The 12954-nt window shown below is 54.9% G+C and overlaps 1 protein-coding gene across 7 annotated transcripts in view; it reads right to left on the reverse strand.

The window, feature by feature from the left end:
* Nucleotides 1-4907: 4907 nt before the first annotated feature.
* Nucleotides 4908-12954, reverse strand: part of EXOC6B (exocyst complex component 6B) — a 606916-nt gene continuing 598869 nt past the window's right edge. For 3 of the 7 annotated variants that reach the window (XM_043983599.1, XM_043983595.1, XM_043983598.1), the window contains 3 exons: nucleotides 10934-11046; nucleotides 9815-9826; nucleotides 4908-7568 (listed from right to left, as the gene is read on the reverse strand). In XM_043983599.1, the coding sequence (XP_043839534.1) occupies nucleotides 7442-7568; nucleotides 9815-9826; nucleotides 10934-11046 (252 nt within the window). In that variant the 3' untranslated portion in view covers nucleotides 4908-7441. The remainder of the gene's footprint in view (nucleotides 7569-9814; nucleotides 9827-10933; nucleotides 11047-12954) is intronic. The other 4 variants (XM_043983601.1, XM_043983600.1, XM_043983596.1 and 1 more) reach the window with 2 other exon arrangements.

The following is a 12954-nucleotide window of genomic DNA, read 5'->3' on the forward strand; positions in this document are numbered from 1 at the left end:
GGTTAGGGACTATTTTGCTTGTATTTGCACTTCCAGGTCTTAGAGGCAGCTAGCTGGCTCAGTGGATAGAGCACTGGCCCTGAAGTCAGGAGGACCAGAGTTCAAGTCTCGCCTTAGACACTTCCTAGCTATGTGACCCTGGGCAAGTCACTTCACCCTGTTTGCCTCAGTTTCCTCATCTGTGAAATGAGCCGAAGAAGGAAATGTCAAAGCACTCCAAGTGCCTTAAAACATACATCTCTAGTTGTTGTCCTGATGTATATCTTGTCACTGGACCCAGATGGCTCGGGAGGAGAAAGTGAGGCTGGTGACCTTGCACAGCCCTGGCTCACTTAAATCCAATTTCACTGCAAGTCATGACATCACCCCGATGTCATGGTCTTCTTTGGGAACAAAGGACAAACAACGCCCTCCAGGACTTAGCACATGCGGTGCCTAGCACAATACATTGGGTACGTAATGAATTCTCTATCATGGCACCCAGTAGGTGTAACTTTGCCTCTGCTGCTACTAAAACTGAGCTCTGCACGTCCGCACAGAGCATCAGGGGATGTTTGTTGACTGTCCTGCCTCCGCTGAGCATAGAGGTGACCCCTGGGCTCTCCAGAAGACTTTCCAGGGGATCATCATCTTTGGTCAGCTCAACAGGAAGCAGGAAAGGGTTCATAGAGCCGGAGCTGAAGGGGAGCTTCGTGGGTAAGTGGCACAACTGGGGCTCTGAGGCCTTTTCGTTTCCGGGACCTCAGTTTGGCGGCAGAGGTGGCAGGGACAGGCAGAATAGGGATCCACATGTTTCTCTTTATTAACCCCTAATATACTTTAATAGATACTTACGCCCAAAGATTGGTGCTATGTTTTTGAATTTAAGGCGACCACTCAGATTTTAGACATCACAGCTAGAATTTTAGGCCCCCCAAAGTCTCAGTTACCACCATGTGAGGATCGAGCTAGTGAGGGGCCACCTGCCACCTCAGGGATGACCTGGTGAAATTGCTAGAGGCTTCCCACAAGGAGGCCAACTCCCCAACAGGGAAGGCTCCCCTGCTCCCCGCCCCCCAACTTCTGATGGTTTTTGCTTAATTCATGGAAGGGCTGCTACTTGCACCAGTGGAAGGAGTGCACACATGAAGGAAATCACGGATCCTTGAAGGGAGAATAATGGTGTTTGTAGTTAGAGATCAGGGGCCCGTGCCCAAGGCTGTATATGATGAGTCAGGGGTGTTCCTGATCAAAGGCCTCAAATTCCACATCAGTAAAGCCAGGCCCCAGACATGGATTGCCAGAGGTCGGAGGGGTAGTGGATCATGGATCTGAGCCTCAGGTGCTTCCTGCCCGGTCACTTCTCCTTGATGACCCTCACTTTGAGGATCGTCAACATGTATTTAAACAAGATGAAGCTTCGCTCTTATTCACAGGCTTGCCTAGCCAGAGTTGGAAGAGACCTCTGTGATCCTCTAGTCTGAACCCACTTCATAGATGAGACAATTGAGACCCAGAAAAGAAAAGTGATTTGCCCCAGGTCACATGGGATGGGGGCAGTGCCAGGGCGTGAGTCCAAGTCCCCTGTCACCAAATCTTTCCATCGTGCTGCACCATCAGGCTTTACAACTCAGCGTAGCAGGAAAAGAAATTCTAGAAACCTTTGAGATTTTACCCAGCTTCCCTCCCCAGCAGCCTTGGGAAAGTGCCCTGATCTTGGGTTGGTTTCATAGTGAGATCCACTGCCCACCCTGCTCTACACAGCTCACAGATCTTAGAACACTGGAAGGGACCCGAGTGACCATGTGACTGAGGAGGTAACTGAGGCAGGAAAGAGGGGAGGGACTTGTGGAAAACACTGCGGGTGTGCTGGTAGCAGAGGCGGGCCACAGGGCATGGGAGGCGTAGGGAGACTGGATGTGAAATTGGGGAGATGCTTCCTGATGCTCCTGGGAAATCAGGCTCTCTCACAGCAGAAGGGGCAGCCATGAGGCTGGGCATCCCCCACCCTGGGGTTCTCCAAGGGAAGGCGGGGGCACCCTTTGCTGGGCGTGTTACAGTGGGGCTCACATGGGGATTGGACCCAATGGCCGCCTAGGGGCCTGCTGCCAATGCTCAGGTTGGGCATCCCCTGCCTTCCCCAAGATAGCTCCGGCCTTCTTGGAGAATTCCGAGCTTCCGGGAAGGGACCTCAGGGATCACCAGTTCCAACTCCCTCCTTTTACAGATGAGGTTTGGGGATGTCATCATGAGCCCCCCGGCCCAGAGCTCCTCTCCCTGAACACTCTCAACCATCTTCTCTCTGTGAAGCGTCTGTGTGCATGTGTGTGCACGTGTGGGGATGTGCACGCATGTCTGTGCACCTGCCGCAGTGTGGAGAAAAGCCACCAGGAGAGACTCCAGGAAGGGCTCAGGGGGCACGGCTGGCCCCGAGTCCCTCCCTCTCTGGCCACTGGGCCCTCTCCTCCCAAGGTGCCTCGGGTCCCCTCCCAGCCTAGCCCCTTGGAGCCCAGGACAGGCGAGTGAGAAGAACAAGACAACGCTCTGCTGCTCTGTTAAACTGGTACATTGGAGGTCAGCTTCAGGAGGCGTTACAAGAGAAATAAAGGAACAAGAAAGAAACATGCGCATTCCTGCTCTGTTCATCTGTGGGTCGTGCCGCCATCTTGGTCAGGATCTCTACTGTCAAGTTGTGAACAACAGAAATGTCCCTTTCAATTTCAAAACACAATTTCCTAAAATTCCCCAGAAATGTGTGCAAAAAGAGGGAAAAGAAGCCATTTTCACCACATCTGTTTACAAAATGGCCCAAAATAGAAGAGACAGGAGGGAGGAAGAGGAGGAAGGAAGGGAAGGAGGGAGGGAGAAAATGAACAAAGGAGCAATCAGGAAGGATATGAGATCCGAGAGCGGGGCTGGGGCAGGGGAGGGGCTTTCGGGGCAGGCTCCCCGTCCCCCAAAGCAGTCAGCTCCTGGCAGTGGTCATTGGGAAGTCCCCAGTGTGTGCCTTGGATGGTTCCTATACCAAGAAAGTCCATGAGATCTCCCCTCGAGACCCCTCCTGAAGTCAAATGTGTCCTCTGGCTCAGCCTCCGGAGCTTCCCTTTCTAAGGACCCCCACTTCTTTCATTACCAGCAGGAGGAGGGAAGACTGGGGAGGGAGGGAGAGGAAAGGATGAAAGAGGAATGAGAGAAGACAGGAGATGAAAAGAGGAAAAAGAAGGGAGAAAAGCCAGTGGTTCTCAAGATGGTTTTAGGAAGGAGGGAGTGCTGGACACCCAGAGCTCACTGCTGGAGGCACACTGTCCATGGCTCTAACCCTCTGGGGTTAGAGGCCTGGCCTGGAGGCCTAGAGCCCCACCTTTCCCCTAGAAGACCTCCGAGGCCTCCTGGGAGGTGCTTGGTGGAGGAAGCTCCCCTTGGCAGTCCTGCAATCCTTGGGACCCAGTCTAGCAATGGTCAAGAACAGTGTGTGTGTGGGAGGGGGGGAGGCTGAGGACAGCTCCAAGGTCCACCCGACTTATTTGCAGTCATTGATTTCCAAAATCCAAATTCTGACCAGGGCTTCAGGAATACTCCAACACTACCGAGAGAATCTCCTGCCACCCAAACCAGGTGGGCTGCCCCACAGTTCAGGGGGAACACGAGGCTCAATCAGAGGGATCCTCTAGAAAGAGCCCTCCTTGCAAACTGAGCATTTTAAGCTGCGCCAGTGGGGGGTCTCTCTGCTAGGCCTGGCCTCTGCTTCCTCTGCTCTTTGATGCCCCATCATCTTGGGTCTCTGGCACACGCCCCTAAGCTCTGATCAAAGGGCTTCTGCCAAGCCTGAGGCCAGGTGCTCCAGGGAGGCCAGTTGGGGAGATTGTCTCAGGAGGGGTGGGCTAGGAAGGAGCTTGGAAGCTTCTCTGGGACACTGGGCATTGCTCGGCTTGCCAGTGCGGGGGGTACTGATTCCAGTCTTCCAGGCATGGGAGGCTACGTGGTTCAAAGGAACAAGTCTCAGCATGGGCATAGGTAATGCCAGTCTTTTCCATGGGGTAGGGAGGGTGGGAGTGTCAAACACATATCTATTGGAAAAATAAGCTTGAAAATTCATCTTTCTAGAGCAAGACTTTTCTTTTCTAAAGAGAAATGGCCACTCTCTATAGACACAGGTGGGTTAACAGAAGCAGAAGGGGTTTGTTCTGTGTTGGCAGAGGGTGGATGGGGCGGCCTGAGGGAACAGTCTATGTACAGGTGGGCTTCCTTTACGGGCCGTCATCTGGGTTCTCTCTTCTGTCCTGAGGAACCCGGGAGCAGATCTAGGTTGGGGGCGCCCTCTTCCGCCCACCAGACTCCCAAGTGGGGCAGCCAATTCCTCTGTTCCAGGAGAGTTGGGTCCAGCGACGGGCCTGAGGCTAAGCAGAGGCCTCCATGCCTGAGGTTAGGCAGGGCTGGCCCAGTTCTTCAAACAGGGTTGATGCAAGAGCAGTAAGCATGACTTCCTCTTGAAGGAGACATCAGTGCTAGAAGGCCCCTGGGTCAGAGTGCTCTGGGGACCCTGGACTGTGGGTCACCCCACTGCTGGGCAGCCGGTCCTGTGGTTGGCTGAGGGTGATCAGGAAAGCCTTTCCAGAGAGGCCCTAGGCAAAGGGTTTCAGCCAATCTCACGGAGTGATCAAGGTCCCCTCCCATCCTGACCCATGGGCTTAAGTCCTCAGAAGGGAGCCCTGCTCAGCCCTTAGGTTTCTTGGGCCCCTCCTCAGAGGGCCCTGGGTGGTTTTCTCTTCTCTCTTACAGGTCGGGGGAGATTTGAGAACAGATGAGACAGAGAGAGAGAAGGGAAGAGGAAGAGGAAGAGGGAGAGGGATGGAGGGGGAGAGGGGGAGAGAGGGAGAGAGGGAGAGAGAGAGAGAGAGAGAGAGAGAGAGAGAAGGGGAGAGGGAGAGAGAGAGAAGGGAAGAGGGAGGGGGAGAGAGACAGAGAGACAGAGAGAAGGGAAGAGGGAGAGAGGGAGAGAGAGAGAAGGGAAGAGGGAGGGGGAGAGAGACAGAGAGAGGGAGGGAGGAAGCTCCACCCTCCCCAGCAGCAAGTTAGCAGCTGACAAAAGCGATTAAAAATTCTGTTTAATGAGTCTGTCCTCCCACTAATAAAAACTGGAAATGCCAGGGAGGCTTCTCCATCCCTGCTTGCTGATGCTCAATTAGCTTCTCTGTCAGCAGCCGCAGCAGCGTGTTCCTGAAGGCCCTGTCTGTGGCAGGCCCCCTTCTGCAGCCCCAACTCCCCTGGGGGGGGTCCCCACCCCCTCCTCCCACATGGCCCCGGCCCCCTGGGCTGCTGTCTGCCAGGGCCCCAGAGCCTGGGGAGGAGGGATGGGAGCCCAGGGTGGCTGGCCCCTGCGGGAAGGGCCGGGGTGGGGACACTAATGAGCGCCAAGTGAGGGAGCCTCTTCTTCCCGGTGGCCAGGACGCTGACTCACCAGTCACCCACTGTGCCAGAGCCTGGCAGGCCAGAGCCGAGCGGGCCAGCCTAGCTCATGGGGATTTCTGCTCCACGCTTCCTGGAAGCACTCACTCTCAGTGACAAGCCCTGGAGGTCCAGCCATGGCCCTCTTCTTCCATCTCCTCTCTGCTGATGACATTCAGGGCTTTCAGAGGGGGCCCAGCGTGTCCAGGAAGGAGCCAGCTAGTGGCCAAAGCCCTCCAAGGGTCTGAGGCTCAGGGGAAGGCCCCCGACGTGGGGGCCAGGCAGAGGCTGGCTTCCGGTGGAACATCTCGAAGTGGGAAACCTTAGCCTCATTAGGGAGAGCTTCAGGTACTTACTGAATGAGGGCCAAGGCCACTGGTGATAGAGTGACCCAGTCTGGCCAGGGTCACCCCAGCCCAAGAGATGCCTTTTCAACTGAGGAAGAGGGAACAAGGACAACGGACTCTTTTCAACCTGCTGCAAACAACCCCTGTCTGGGCTCTCCCTCCAGTTGTTACTTTTTAAAGGAAGGAGAGAAAGCTTTTTTGGGGGGGTGGGGGGGACAGGGGCAGGGGTGGGGAAGAGTTCCCTTTGTTGTCTGTGCAAGAAGATCAAATAACACACTCAAAGAAAGAAAATGTCTACGTAGCGCCAGTCTCTAAGAAGAAAGATGGGGCTGCCCCCTCTCCCCACGGCCTAACCACCCACCAAAATACTCTGTCCCTGGGGCCCTGGCAGGTCTGGTTGGGCCCTGTAGCCCATATATACAAAAACATGCTGCTGACTTGTTACCCCAAACCAGGAGGGCAGAGAGAGAGAGATAGAGACACAGAGAGAGAGGGAGGGAGGGAGGGAGGGAGGCAGAGAGAGACAGAGACAGAGAGAAAGGGGGGAGGGCCGGAGGGGCCAGGGCAAGCCTCAAATTCCATTGGGACATTAGGACTGGGTTGATCACCCAGCAAAACGTGAGGGCCTGCACCTAGGATGTGAGACCGTGCCTTCGGGGCACCCAGTAGGAGTGAGAAGACTAGCGAGGAATGGGGTTTGTGGCCACCTTGCCCATGTTCCAGCTCGGAGAAGGAGACGCTGCATCCAGCGGAGGTGGTTTGGAGAAGACATCGGTGCAGAAACGAGCGCCCCCTTCTCTAGTGGGTGCGTGGCTGTGCGGGCACAGGAGCCACTCACTCCTCAGGGCAAGCTCCCACAAGTTGCCAGGGCTTTAGGTGGGTGGTCTTGCCATGCCCTCTACTTTCTATTCTTAGCTAGCAGGTATCTGGGACCTGCCCAGGTGAACTCTGGTCCACTGAGGACACAGACCCTTGGCATTTGAAACAGGAACCCTATTTCCTGGATTTGGCTTGGGTTCTTCTATCCTGGACAGATACCAAGGCCTTAACCCTTGGCTGGGAGAGTCTGGGTGTGGGGAGAGGGAGCCAGGGCAGGGCCACGGGAAGTAGAGAAGGAAAGCCTGAGGTCGGCCTGCAGAGGCCTAGGGGCTCAAGGTGATCGTCTAGGCCCCAGCTGTCTCTGACTCACTCTCATTCCTTCCTTGCCCGTCTGGAGATGGAGACCCCTTCTGCCCACTGAGGATCCTGCGGCCCCAGGCCCGTGCCCCAGGCTGCCCTTTCCCTTGGATTAGAAACAAAAGCCCAGATCTAGGGGGCAAGGCCTGCCTAACGCCGGGGGCATCTCTCCTCCAGGTCCCAGACTCTTGGGGTGGGGGCACACAGGGGTCAGTTGGGCATGCAGTGACATCTCAGGCCTCCAATGGTGACTTAGTCTTCCCTCCCTCTCTCCCCCCATCCCTCTCTGTTCCTGGAGGAGGTTGCGTGGATACTATACAGAAGGTGATAAAAAAATACATATATTCTCTCTGAAGAAGAATCCAAGAGTGCAGAGCCCTGGGCGGGCATCCTTGGCTGGGCAGGCATCCCTGGCTGGGCGGGCATCCCTGGCGGTGCGGGGCTGGCCACAGAGGCTGGATCGGCCCAGGCCTGGCCCCACCCGGGCCCCGCCCTCACGAGTGGTGGCTGTTGATAAGTCCTCGCAGCTGCTTGGCTACAGTGTCAATCAGTTTCTGCTTGTCTCGCTCGTTCTTCCGAAACTGTGCAAACACGTTGTTCTTGCGGCTGGTGTCCTTCATCCTGGGTAGAAGGGAGGACAGAGGGCAGGGGTCAGCGGGTGCGGCGATGGGGGGACATCTCACTTGCTCTGACTGGAATTTTCAAGCTAGCAGAGGTTGTGAGACTTGCCAACAAGAAGGGCCTGTGAGGGCCCCCAGCCCCCTGGCCATGTCGGCTTGAGAACAGCCAAGGAGCCCCCTTGTAGGCGCACCAGGGGAGGGCGTACCCCACCCCCATTAATTCCCTTTTCCTCCCTGGCGTCTTTGTTTGGGGGGTTGCGCTTCCAACACTTGGGTTATTCTGGGGCTCAAAGCTTCTGGGAACCTGTTCAGGGGCGTCTAGAACATGGAGACAGGAGATAGGTCAGGGAAACCCCAGTGACCTTGAACTCTAGATTAAACCAGGGTCTTAGTAGCAGGGACGAGAAGCCCCCAAACGGTCCCCACACTATCGGTCAGAGCTAGTAAGCGGTAACTAGAGGGATGAGGAGGCAGGGAGAGAAAGCAGAAGGCAGGCTTGCAGGAAGGGGATATGAAGAGAAGCCCAGTCCCCTCCCCCTGGCTGCCCCGCCTGTCTGTCTAAATGGCGTCTAGCCCCGCACTGGGTTCGACAGTGGAAGCGGCAGTCATGGGGAGTGAGGGGCTGGGTTGGGCTGGGGGTCCTAGGATGCAGTGGGCAGCTTCCCGCTGTTCTCCTCAGCCGTGCTGGGGACTCCACTGTGAGAAGCCCCCAGATCAGTTGGAGAGTGTCTAAGGGAGCCAAGCAGGGGAAGGGCTCTGTGGGGATTGGTTAAACCGCCCCAAGAAGAGAAGCCGCGGGAGACACCAGGCAGGCGTCTCTAAGAGGCATTGTGGAGGATGGACCACACTTGTTTTTGCTGGTCCTAGGGAGCAGAATTGGGGACTGTTGCAGTGGCAGCGACAGAGCCAGCTGGCTGGGGAGGGAGGGAGAGAGAGAGAGGCAGTGCCCCTTCACTGGAGCTGCCAGCCTGGGCTGGTGCTGTGGTAGGGATGCTTCTAGAGGGAGGGGTTAGATGACATGCCCCGGAGAACCCTTCTAGGCCTTGGGAGCCTGGAACACTTACCCACCTGTTAGGCCTTTGCCTGACCTGGCCAAGGAGGTTGGGTCTGAGCAGAGCCGAGGCAGGGCAGGCTGGTGCCTGCTCCCAACTGAACTGAGTGACAACGTTTGCACCCCAATTCTCATTTCTGGCCCTTTTCTCTGAGTTGCCTATGGGCCCAAGGGCTGCTAGGAAGGGCCATGGGTCAGATGAATGCACATGCACGAGAACAATGTGCGTGTGTGTGCTTTTGGGGAGCGCGGGGGTTCACCTGCCCCATGGCTGGGTGGTGCCCTTGGCTGGGCTGGGTGCCCCCGGGGGAAGGCAGATGGAAAGAAAACAAACACGTGGATGAATGTGCTGAGGATCCTGTCATGGCCTCTGGGGGTTGGGGGACCCTTGGGTTGTTGGGCCCGGGCTGCTGCCCCAGAGAAGGCCTTTCATCTTCCAGGTGCTTTCATCAAGACAGCATGGGCAGAGGCAAACAACTGGACCTCCCCGGCAGAGGCAGAGCCCTGAAGCTTGGGGAAGGGATCCCAAGGGAGCTGCCTGCGTCTCAGGGGCTCGTCCAGCCCCGAGGTGGGGTCGCTCAGTGCTCCGGCTTGGCCTGGTCATAATATCTGGCTTCCTCTGGAGGACGGTCCAGTTGGACACGGAGCCTCTGGGCCAACAGCCTCAGCAGCTCCTAGGGGTGGGGTCTGACTAGGCTCGCTGGAGAGTGGGCACATGCACGTGTGTGCAGGGGTCTTCTGCTGTGGCCACGCTTAAGGAGGCCCACGAGGACTGCCATCTTCACAGTCATTGGTATTATTTCAGGTGACCCCAAGTCACTGGACAGGGCAGCAGCCCCCACACTGCTTTCTTCTGACCAGCAGAGGTGGGGAGGGGGAGGTTTCCCTGAGGTCTCGGGTCCTCAGAGCTGCATCTGGAGCCTGCCCCCTGCCCCCACTGAAGGAAGTTTTCCGGCAGGGGTTCCCCATGGCCCCTGAAGTCCCCAGGAGGAGGGAAGAAGGTGGCAAGAAGGAAAAGAGGTGTGAGAAGCAGCTGGTCAATCGCCGCCTGCCTAGCTTAGTGAATTAGTAGGTCAGCTCGCACTGAGACGCTTCTCAGCTTCTCTGGTGGGCTTTAGTGAGGTCATTAAGGAAAAGGAAGAAAGCAAGAAGACTCGGTGCAGGGAGCGGGCCGAGGCCCAGTTGACTCTACTTACTCTCTGGATATCCTGGGTGAGGGAAGTCATTGGGAGGAAGAGAACCACAAAGACACCGTTACAATGGCCAGGAGGCTGGGCAGCTTGACCCTCTGGTTGGCCTGACCAAAAAGCCCGAAGCGGCCAGTGCCAGGCTCAGCTAGAACCCCTCCCAAGCAGCTGAGCTCTCCGTATGAGGGAGATGCCCTGACGGGACTGTGGCTTTAAGCAGACCCTCAAACACCCAGTCCATTTCCAGGACAGGAGACCCCCATCCGATGCCAAAGGCAGCCTCTGCCTGAGGGGCTCCGTGGTGCTGCTCCTGCTGCCTTGCTCACCCCTCACTGACTGGCCGTGATGAGCCCCCCTGGGCAGCCAGCCTGGCCTGACCCTGGGGACTCCTAGCAGCCCAAAGGCCAGAACCTTTCTAGGGAAAGGAAGTCAGGAGCAGGCCCAGTTGGCCAGTGCAGAACGACCGGTAGGATGGCCCCAGAGCAATCTCAGGCAGTAGCAAGAGGGCATAGGGGGCCTTCTGTCCATCTCTCCTACTTCTCATGACTGTGACCCTGAGGACTCATGCCCAGGCAGCCCTTCCAGAGCAGGGGGCTGAGGCGGAGGTCACGGCAGGACAGAGCCCTCCGGGGCTGGCTCAGCTGGATTTCAGAGTCAGTGCTGATAGCTGCAGGACATATGAACAGAAGTTCTGGGGTCTTCTGTGGTTTTGAAGAGTTTTAAGGGTTCTGAGACCAGAACGCTCGAGAGCCTCTGCCTTAGAGCAAGGCCACAGCCTCTGGGAGGGGCCGCCCCTCAGCAGGCCAGCTTACCTCTGCTCACCAAGTTCTCTTAAAGACCTTGCCCTCTGACTGCTGATAGACCCATGAGCCTGCCTAGGCAAGGGTGGCAGCAGCCCCTGGGCTGGGGACAGCAATTCTGGGGGAGGCAGGCCTGAGTGGCCAATCCAGGGCCCGGCCACTTCTCCACCCCCCACCTTTTCTCTGCCCTTCCAAAGGCCTGTTTTTCAAAGTATGGAAACCTAGCTGTCCACCCTTTCCCTCTGCTTCTGGGGGGCTGGCAGGGGGGCTGGCTGCCTGCTCTATCTTCTTCTTCCATGGCCCAGGCCCCCTCCCCAGGTATACTCACTTTTCGAGCAGGGCCAGGGCTGTCACTGGATTGACACGAAGGTATTTGCAGGTAGGTTGGCCGTAGTCAGCGAGATATGTTGACCAGTCCCATTGGGTGAAGAGATCCAAGAGCTGTAAAACACCCAAGGCCCAGGGATTAATCATGAGCGCCACCCTCAAGACAGCGATGCCCTCTGCCCCCCTGCTAGCTGCCCGGACGAGCAGACATGGAAAATCCTAGGAGTACCGGCCCACGCGGAGCGCGTCCCAGGCGCCAGAGGACAGCTCCGAGCAGTTGGCAGGACAGCCCAGGGCTGCCATTTGGAGCAGACCCAGCCCGTATCCCCAGGGCAGAGCACACAGTAGGTGCTTCAGAAGGGTGAGACATCTCGCCTGGAGAGAGGCGAAGGGCCAGAGAGCTGCAGGAACAGACCCTGGGACTGGAGTGCACAGGCTTTATGCGTGCCGTGGGTCTGGAGGCACAGATGCCGCTTTCTCCCGGGGGCTTTGGGAAGTTTCCTCATTCATAAGATAAGATCCTTTCCATCTCTGGATCTAGGACCCTCAGAACAAGCAGCTGGTCCTCTGGAGTGTGCTCATTAAGGCAGGGGTAGGGAGGAAGGAAGGAAGGAGGGAAGGAGGGAGGAAGAGAGAGAGGGAGGAAGGAGGAAAATTTATGAAGCGCTCATTTTGTGTCAAGCCCTGTACAGACACTATTTCATTGGAGTCTCACAATGGCCATAAGGTGGGTACTATTATTATCCCTGTTTTACAGAGGAAACTGAGGCACCCAGAGGTTAAGTGACTTCCCTAGAGTCACACAACTAAGGAGTTTTTGAGGCTGGATTTGAATTCAGGTCTTTCTGACTCCAGGCCTTATGTTCTATCCAAGTCACCTAATTACCTCTAACACCAAATACAGTCTTAACTTGAAAACATTTACCTAATTTTTTTTTTTTACTGATGCCTTTTTTTACTGATACATAATTATTTCAATTCTCCCCCTGCTGAGATTGAATCATCTCTTGTCATGAAGCAAAATAATTAAGCAAAAATCCCCTAAATGTGAGATAACAGAAATTCACAATTTCTTCTATCTTTCCTGTTCTTTTGAAATACTGAAATATGTTTGTTGATGATTGTTAAGTTCACAATAAAAAAATAATTTAAATTAAAAAACCCAATAGTAACCCTGAAAATGTATGCCCAATGCTAGTATTTCCCTGCCAATATAAGAACATTTCAAGAAATGCTACCTTACGAGGAATTGTGCATTATTGACAGCCATATGAAAGAATGCCCCCAATGACTAATATTAGGAGAAATGCAAATCAAAAGGACTCTAGGGGAGGTAGGTGGCATAGTGGATAAAGCACCAGCCCTGGATTCAGGAGGACCTGAGTTCAAATCTGGCCTCAGACACTTGACACTAGCTGTGTGACCTTGGGCAAATCACTTAACCCCCATTGCCCTGCCCCCCAAAACAAAAAACAAAACAAAACAAAACAAACAAACAAAAAAAGGACTCTAGTCTCTACTACAGATCCAGAAAACTGGCAATGACAATAAGTAGGGAACGGCCCATGCTGGAGGAATTACGGAGAGACAAGCACACTATGAGTTGGCCCAGCTCTGGAAATCATTTGAAATGATTCTAAGAAAATGGCTAAAATGTCCTTACCCCTCTGCTAGGCATATAATCCAAGGATGTGAGTGATAAAAAGAGAGGCCTCATATACATCAAAGTATTTACAGCACCACATTTTGTGTAGCAAACACAAGTGCTTTGTTTGGTCCACTCACTCGGGAATGGTCAACTTACTCATGAATGTAATGGAGTATTGCCATGCTAATCAGAAATGAGGAATATAATGAATTTATTTGAGTCACATTAACCATTTTTTCATTCAATTTTATTTTATTTTAAATTTTGGATTCTCTCCCACCTATTAAGACGGCAAGAAAAGGAAACCCTGTCACAAATATGGAGAGTCGTGCCTGAACAAAGAAAGAAAAAAGGAAACATGTTTTACTCTGTGC

The sequence above is a fragment of the Dromiciops gliroides genome, chromosome 2, assembly GCF_019393635.1.
Source record: "Dromiciops gliroides isolate mDroGli1 chromosome 2, mDroGli1.pri, whole genome shotgun sequence".
NCBI lineage: Eukaryota > Metazoa > Chordata > Mammalia > Microbiotheria > Microbiotheriidae > Dromiciops > Dromiciops gliroides.